At 27.6% G+C, this 9,455-nt stretch overlaps 1 protein-coding gene across 1 annotated transcript; it reads left to right on the top strand.

Annotated features, from left to right (window-relative positions):
* Positions 1–237: 237 nt before the first annotated feature.
* Positions 238–1,164, top strand: LOC136080116 (piggyBac transposable element-derived protein 4-like). Its single transcript, XM_065796725.1, has one exon. It carries the CDS (start codon positions 238–240, stop codon positions 1,162–1,164), a length of 927 nt encoding a protein of 308 aa, XP_065652797.1.
* Positions 1,165–9,455: the final 8,291 nt, after the last annotated feature.

Below are 9,455 nucleotides of genomic sequence, written 5' to 3' on the forward strand. Positions count from 1 at the left end.
CCAGGACCCAAACATACTATTTCCCAAGAGTCAAAGCCCATTGACTATGTTGACTTATTTTTCACAACAGAATTTTTGGAAAATTTAGTGACTTATACAAACCAGTATGCTGATGCATGGATACAAAATAACCAACAGCATTTAAGATCCCATCCATTGTCGATAGGTCATGTATGAATAAAGCAAGGAAAAACAAATCTTTCAGAAATAAAGGCATTCCTTGGTGTTGTTATTAATATGGGTCTTATCAAGAAAGCTAGTATTAAACTATATTGGGATATTAGTCATCCTTGTGCTTCCACTCCCTGGTTTGTTACTCACTTCAATCGTGACCGTTTTCAACTTTTGCTTAAGTTTATTCACTTTACTGATATCTCTATCCCTAATCAACAACAACTAAATAAGACTTATAAAGTTCAGTATTTAGTTGAATATTTTAACAAAAAATTTCTGTATTTTTATATTCCTCAAAAAGATATTTCTATAGATGAGAGCATGATTGGTTACAAGGGAAAGACACCACATCTCCGCCAATATATGCCAAACAAGCGTCATTCTCGGTTTGGAATAAAATTATGGTGTGTTTCAGACAGCACCAATGGTTATTTGTTTCTGTTTGAAATTTACAAACGAGGAAAAGATCCAGATGAAGCAGCTGTTGGCCATGGTATGACTTACAACTTGGTTTTTCGTCTTTTGCGTCAAACCAACCTCCTCCATCAAGGTTATTACTTAGGTATAGATAACTATTATACTTCTCCACAACTGCTATTGGATCTATATCTACATCAAACCACTGCAACAGGCACAGTGAGAGTAAACAGAAAAGGTCTGCCAGAAATCTGCCTTAAAACAAAATTAAAAAATAAAGAAGTTTGCGAATATAGAAAAGGTCCTTTGTTATGTGTTGCATACCAGGATGGTAAAAAAAAACCTGTATTACTGTCTACTGTTGCCAAAGCAGGTTTTACTGAATTGCGTAACAGAAGAGGTAATTTAGTTATGAAGCCAAATGTTGTTGCCCTTTATAATCGAACCATGGGAGGGCTAGATTTGGGAGATGCACAGCTCTACGTGTACCTGTCAGAGCGTAAGACAGTAAAGTGGACTACAAAAGTTGCCTTTTCTTTATTTGGCTATTTTAAACAGCTACTTATTGTATAAGCTTAACACTAATGAACGTAAGCCCATGTCAAGAATAAGTTTTATGATGGCAATTGTGGAAAGTTTAGCTGGAGGATATCAACCAGTAAAAGTAGTAACGAAAAGACGAACATCTAGGGAGATTGAAGTGGCTAGAAGTACATTTGTACCATATCCACTTCCTCAACACACAGCGATTAACAATCCTTTATATGGTCATAACCTTGTCAAAATTGGTTCAGGAAAAAAAGTTAAATGTGTCGCTGGGCACCAAACCCGTGTCCGCACCAGTTGGCAGTGTCAGTCATGTTGTGTTGGACTGCGCCCTGGATGCTTTTCTAATTATCACACAACAGTTTTAAATTAAATACATTGCATTTCTTAAATTCTTTTAAAAACTACAAAAAATAAACTAAAACTCAAAATAGTTGTTTTTTGATTTTTTTTTTCTTTTTTAGTTTAATTTCTCCGTACGGCGTTTAAATTTTGTCACGCGCTCAAAGGGTTAATTACAAATATCATCCTTTTCATCTAAAATTAAAAACCACAAAATATTATATTATTAACTTTAAATACATGTAATTACATTGGCGTAATTTTCCAATACCCTCACGAAGACAGCATTATTACAAATACATTAATGTTAATATTAAGATTTCATAACAATATAAAGTTATCGTAGAGATTTTATTAGTAGTTTTCTCGGATATAAACGCGCATATAAAAATGAATATATGCGCATATAAAACTAAATAAACGCGCATATAAGAATAAATAAATGCGCATAAAAGAATGAATAAATGCGCACATAAAAATGAATAACCCTGTAATAAATAACCTTCACATAGTAGCGTTGGAATGCCTTAACTGAATTTTAGCGGAAATCAATTCATAATTTTGAATTAGTTTAATATTTTTATCAATCGAAATAATTTATTTTCCTTTTTTATTTAAATGTTCTGCTAAATAACTGTAACTTTGCTTTATTTGATAGCTACCAAATGTGATGTATTTTCGCATATCATTTATAGAAAACGTTGGGAAATCAAATCTAACGCATCGATTGGTTCAAATTGCTTTTTACTTTTATTTTTTGTATTCAAAATATTCCAAATCATTTTTTAAATTAATTTTATTTTTCATCAGAACTGCAATATCTTTACCGTCTTTTTTATCGGATATATATTTTACATGTAAACAGTTAATCAAAGAAACAGCTATTTTAACATCAGTCATTATATGAGGAAGCATTGTATTCCTTATTTTTTCCAAAGATTTAAAAGATTGTTTAAATGTGCCATTAACAGCCTCAACAACCCATCTGCATTTTTGTAACAAACCTAGTATGGCTAGCTTGTAAACTAGTTAACTAACTTTTAGAACAATTTGGCATTTTGTTAAACACTTTATATGTAGTTTTCAATTCGTAAATGATATCTCTAAAATCTCTAAAACGAATAAATCATTGGGCTGAACTAGCTCTCTTATATCGCTTTTGGTTTTTAAAACATCTACCTAATATAGTTGGATCATTAATAGTTGCAGCAAAAGGTCCATAAACATGAATAATAAAACCATTTTCAGTGCATACTACAAAAGGCTTAACTAAATGTCTTTTTTTTTGCCCGCTGTACAGTTTTCGTTGTTAAGAATTATTTGAACAATAAATCTCAGAACAAATAAGTACCATCGGCTAACTTGATCTTTCAAACGTTTAAAATAGTTTTTAATTGTTTTTAATTCCCTTGCCATATATATAGAAATTCATACTTGGTAAAACCTGTATTTGGAAACAAAACTTAGTTGTTACATTATTTATATCACTAAATTTTGCAAATATAGATGCCGTTTTTGAATCTCTAGACCGAAAACTTTTAAATAAATCTTGTTTTATTTAAGTTTTCAGAGTTTTTTAAAATTAAAATATTATCTAAATATTCATCTTTAAGCCACTTACTGTCTGTTAAATGAAACTCACAACACCGACTATCAATAAGTATAAATATATTTGTTTTAATGAAAACATCGATTATTCCTTCATTTGTTATTTTACTAAATGGAGTCGAACCAGATTCACATTTACCAATAAAATAGAAACGATGTGAATTTGAAATTCTACTGATTTCTATATTGATTGTGTTCTTTTCAATAGATTTATCGCAATAATCATAGTCATTGTTGTCATCAACATACTCATACTCTTCAGAATCCTTATCCGTGCTCCTAGAATTAAAATATTTTTTAAGAGAAATATTAAGATTTGATTTATCATTAGAATTTTCTTCAACAAGTGTATTATTAGAAATAACATTTATATTTGTATCATCTGTATCAGGCCAAAGAACGGCTTTGTTTAAAGATTTTAAATGCTTGTAACAAATTATCTGACCCTGTATATGATTTATTCGATCGAGTTTAAAATGATGAACAACTTTATTTATCATATTTTCATTTTTAATTTCAAAAACGTTTTTTGAATCAATACTATCACCTCTCGTTTGACAAACACAACAATATCTATTTCTAGTTTTTTCAATAATTATATTAAATATCTTTAAATGATTAAATTCACATGAAATATATTTAGCAATAAAAAATGCTTAAATTTTTATTCAGGAAATATTAAATGAAATAAATAACCTACAATGACTATTTTATATATATTTAACGTCAGTTAAAATAATTGCGGGATAAATAATTGTTGTTATAATTGCTTTTCAATTTATTAAAATATGGACTTTAACCATACCAGATCAAATCTACCCTATATAACTGCTTAAATAGTAAATAAAATACAAAGAACTGAAAAAAACTTTGATTTACTTTATGTAAGGTTTTGAAATTGGAAATGTATATACACGCATATGTTAAAAAAAGACATGTAATTTTGATAAGAACAAAATACTTGTAATTTTGATAAGAACAAAATACTTGTAATTTTGATAAGAACAAAATACTTGTAATTTTGATAAGAACAAAATACTTGTAATTTTGATAAGAACAAAATACTTGTAATTTTGATGAGAACAAAATACTTGTAACAGAGCTTTAGCTTTAGTTTTTTAAATTTTGTTAAATTGATTTTTGCAATTTTGATTATTTTTGTATTTTTATTTTGCAATTTTGATTATGTTTGTATTTTTATTTTGCAATTTTGATTATTTTTAAATTTTTATTTTGCAATTTTGATTAATTTTGTATTTGTATTTTGCAATTTTGATTATTTTTGTATTTTTATTTTGCAATTTTGATTATTTTTGTATTTTTATTTTGCAATTTTGATTATTTTTGTATTTTTATTTTGCAATTTTGATTATTTTTGTATTTTTATTTTGCAATTTTGATTATTTTTGTATTTTTATTTTGCAATTTTGATTATTTTTGTATTTTTATTTTGCAATTTTGATTATTTTTGTATTTTTATTTTGCAATTTTGATTATTTTTGTATTTTTATTTTGCAATTTTGATTATTTTTGTATTTTTATTTTTCAATTTTAATTATTTTTCATTTTTATTTTGCAATTTTGATTATTTTTGTATTTTTATTTTGCAATTTTGATTATTTTTGTATTTTTATTTTGCAATTTTGATTATTTTTGTATTTTTATTTTTCAATTTTAATTATTTTTCATTTTTATTTTGCAATTTTGATTATTTTTGTATTTTTATTTTGCAATTTTGATTATTTTTGCATTTTTATTTTGCAAAAATAATACATCATTTTTTTTTATTTTTCTGAAAACATAAAATTGAAAAACTTCTAAAATATTTTTTTTTTGGGGGGGAGGGAGGGGGAGTGGGTTAAAATTATTTTAAGTTGTAAAAAGTAGTTTTCTAACCTCCTTGAGCGTAATTATAAGTTTAAGACGAAAAAAAAAGGGGCCAAAATTTCATGTAAGTTGGAGATATTCCTTTAACACAACTGATAAAAAACTTTAGATAAAAACCATAAAACAGTTTTTCTTTAAATAAAAAATTACAAAATTTTTTTTTATATTTAAATAACATAGAAAAAAAATTACCCCCCCCCACCCCCAACCTTTCAAATACACACATGATTGCAAATGGTTAAGATCAACTCTTCCCATCATTTTTACCAAAAAATAAAATATGTTCTAAAAGTAGATAGATCAAGCTACAAAAATAACTCTCATGGTATTTTTGAAATTCTGTAAAGTGACCATTCCCCTACTTTAAATGCAAAAACTTTTATTTTTTACATTTTTAGACAGCTGGGACCAAATTTTCATCTGCAATGGTGGGGGAGTTTTTTTTTGAGTTGGAAAAACGTAATATTATTTTAAGTTAATACAAGTGAAAGTTCATCTTTTGCCGCTATGCGATTTCCGAAAAAATGAAATGTGCTTTTAGTCATAACCCTAATGCACATAAATCGACAGAAAAATAGGGATTGGCGCAATTAAATGTACATGGTTAGGGTCAGGGTTTGTGTCAGAATCAGTTAGAAACTAATGGGTTTTGCTTTAATTAGTTTTTCTTTACAGTGTTAATAAAAACCGGGCTGTTTTTAAGTTGATAAAGAACGAAAATCTAATCACATTCGTGTATGAAGAAAATGGTGATTATTACCGTTTTAAGAGTAACCTTTTAAAATTCAACATTAAATTAGAGTACTTTCCTCAAATTTTTAGGTCAATGTTTTTATACGATTCTTAATCAGCATAAAATTCTCTATCGAAACCAATCATAAAATGATAGTGGTAGGCAACTGAAACGGTTCCTATATATACATATATATATATATATATATATATATATATATATATATATATATATATATATATATATATATATATATATATATATATATATATATATATATATATATAAACACACACATATATACATACATATTAATATTATACAATATACTTCAGGTAGAATAATGTATTTGATAGAAAATAATGTATTTCAGGTAAATAGGAGTACTATTAGGCAAACCTCTTCACTGTTTTCAGACAAATGTTGAGCTTGAGTCAAAAACTTTAAATGTGGCTGAAAAAATCTGTGGACTCAGCTATTTAAATGTAAGTATGGGTTGTTTATATTTATGATTTTATAATTTAGAAATAAGATTAAAATAAGATTAGTCAAAACATTTTTTGTGTTATTGTACAGTTTGATTCAAAAGATTTTTAATTTTTTTTACTTATTTCAACAATTGTTATAAAGTTCTTACTATTACTCTTACTATTTTAGATAGAGGAGTTTCTCATAATTGTTGCAAAAGTAAAGCTGTAAGAAATATCATGGATATTAGTAAATCACTTGGAGATAAACATGCAGAACAATTAGCATCTGGATTGTTAAAGCGTAAAATCATGAAAGCATTGTAAGTGGAGAGCAGTTCAAGATGTCTGCAGGTGGAAATCTTCTCTCTGTTACAGTTGGAGTGAATGAAATTAAATCGAAAAGAAAGAAAATCGTATCTCATTCCAAACTATTATGGAGCTATCAAATATATTAGAACTTTCTTAAAAAAAAAAAAAGTACTACTTTACGCAGGAATCTAACAAGTGCTGCAGAGTCGAGCATTAATGTTAAAATGACTGAAAGGAAACTCTGAATATCTTTAGGTGGTGGTCAAAACTTCTTAAAAGTTATTGTTAAAGTTTTTGAAAATTATTGGTACCTCCTCAACTTGAAGAAGTGAATTTCAGTATGGCATTTGATCTAAAGTGTGCAAACAGATTTTTGGACTTTCAAGTCATTCTAGCAAATATGCCTGTCTGTATTGTGAAGAAGAATGCTCTATTGAAGCAGGGAAACTAAGAGCGTTGGGCTCCTTAGACTTATGCTATTATCAATATGTATATGGTGGAAAAAAAAAATTAAAAATGCAGGAATGCAAAAAGGTTTAGATGGTATCAACGCTAATAAATTTATGTCCCTGTTAGATATATTGGAGAGGAATGTTACCATAACTGCAACAATCAATATTGCCAAAAATTAGTTGTTTGCGTAAGTTTTCATTAGTGAAATCAGCTGTGTTTGGTTGGGAAATGGATACAGATATTTCCGCTAAATTTGAAGATTTCAAAAGTTCATTTTCAAGTCTTCCACTATATACAAAAGATGTATTTGGCTATGATTTGACAGTTTCATGGAAAATACATATTTTGGTTTGTTACATTCTCCCCTTTGTAGAACACAGTAATATTAGCTTAAGTAACTATGCAGAACAATGTGGTAAATCTGTTCATCACAAATTTAAAAAAAACTTGTATGAAATATAAAAGAAGTATCTGTTGTATTAAATTTTAATTTAAACAAACATTAACGTTAATATCATTTGTGATACAAATGTATTTAAATTATAGTTTAAATAAATATAAATGGGTTGTTTTGACGACCGTAATGACTAGCTTTATTAGAACTTAGGAAAAAAAAAGCCAAAAATTATGCGTTTTAATTTTGAAAATGTACATACTTAGCACTTAGTTCAGATTTTTCTGACAACATATACTGTGTTTACTAATGCATATGACTGATTAAATATAAAAAAATTAGAAGTAAGGAGAGTTTCAACCTGGCGGTCAATTAGGAGAACAAAATCATATGATATTATCGGTTTATAACGATATTTTATCGTTATGTTATCGTTTGCATTTCCAAACACCCTTATTTTTCAGCCTCTTTACTTCAGGCAGCATTTCTTCCTGCTCTACACCATTGAAAGTTTCTGAAAATTGATGGGCGTAGGTTACAATTTCTTCATCAGTTGCCTTCAAAAGATTACCTGTGTGTACGACAGCAAACTTTTCATACACAGTGTTCTTCGAGGTCAAACGTTTTTCTAATTCTACATAAAAGTGGTATATGCACTCTAACATAGCACGTTTCAATTCTTCCTGAGGAATTAAACCTGCATCTTTAGCAATTTCTCCTGGCATCATCTTTTTCGCTTGCTTGCGTTTTCTGCTTTCAATATCAATGCCCATTTCAGCACAAGTCTGGGTTGCATATTCTACAGCATCGTATCGTTATAGTTATCGGTATTTTTCCAAAACCCAATTATCGTATCGTTATAATATCCATTTATTGGCCGTTGGCCAGAAATTAGGAAACGTATTCAACAGTTGAATAGCTGCACTGTAAATTGATTTATTATCATAAAATTAAAAAAAAAGAAGCATAAAATCAAGATAACTTGTTCAATTAAATTAATTATAGTATCATTAAAGTGAATTAACAACCTCGACAAAAAAGTAAAAAATGCTAAAAATATGTATTTTTTTCATTCATCTTGGTAAATTTCTTAAAGTTTGATACACGATCTAGCTTCTTTTTAGCAGAAATTTCTTTTTTCCTTTCAAAATCTTTTGTTTTTCAATTTTTCTCTTTTTACTAGCTACCTTTGCAGCCATATCCTCAAGCTTTGCATTATAAGCCTCCTCTGAGGTCAGAACAAAAAACATTAAATTAGAGTTTTTTGAGTTTTTTGAGTTTTGTTTAATTTGTGGAGAAGAATATGCAAAAACATCTGAATTTTTGTCTGATGGACAAGATGAATTAGTTATAGTTAACGGAAGATCTGTTAATGTTTTGCAAAAAACTATTTTTTTATCATTTGAATCTAATGTTGATTCAATTACTTCTACTTCTCTAAGACTTGTCTCTCAATATTTACACCAATATTGTTTCTGTATCAATATTTACACCAATATTGTTTCTGTATCAATATTTACACCAATATTGTTTCTGCATCAAGATTTACACCAATATTGTCTTGAACAGAAATATCAATAAACTGAATGTCTTGTACTGGTTTCATTTTAGCATAGCTGTGTTCTGTAACAATTTTTTAATATTGCACAGTATAGTCTATATAGTATAGTCACAGTAGTAGCCTTGAATAAAAAAATCAATTTACTCATTTTCTTCTACTTGTTTGGTTAAAGATTCACTACCTTTAATCAAACCAGAAAGAAGAACTTTAAAGTTGATTGTATTGCTGTTTTCTGATAAATCAGGTAATAATGGAAGGTTGTTTACAATTGACATGTCACATACTGTGGCGTACCAACATGTTTTGGGGCCTAGGGCGGCACTTAGTAAATGGGGCCTATATATATATATATATATATATATATATATATATATATATATATATATATATATATATATATATATATATATATATATATATATATATATATATATATATATATATATATATATATATATATATATATATAGACTACATTAATGAATGTATGTATAACACATTATCTTTCTCCACTTTCTTGAAAACGTTTGTAATAAACAAAAATTAGCAAATACCATCTTT

This window comes from Hydra vulgaris, chromosome 05, assembly GCF_038396675.1.
Source record: "Hydra vulgaris chromosome 05, alternate assembly HydraT2T_AEP".
Classification (NCBI taxonomy): domain Eukaryota; kingdom Metazoa; phylum Cnidaria; class Hydrozoa; order Anthoathecata; family Hydridae; genus Hydra; species Hydra vulgaris.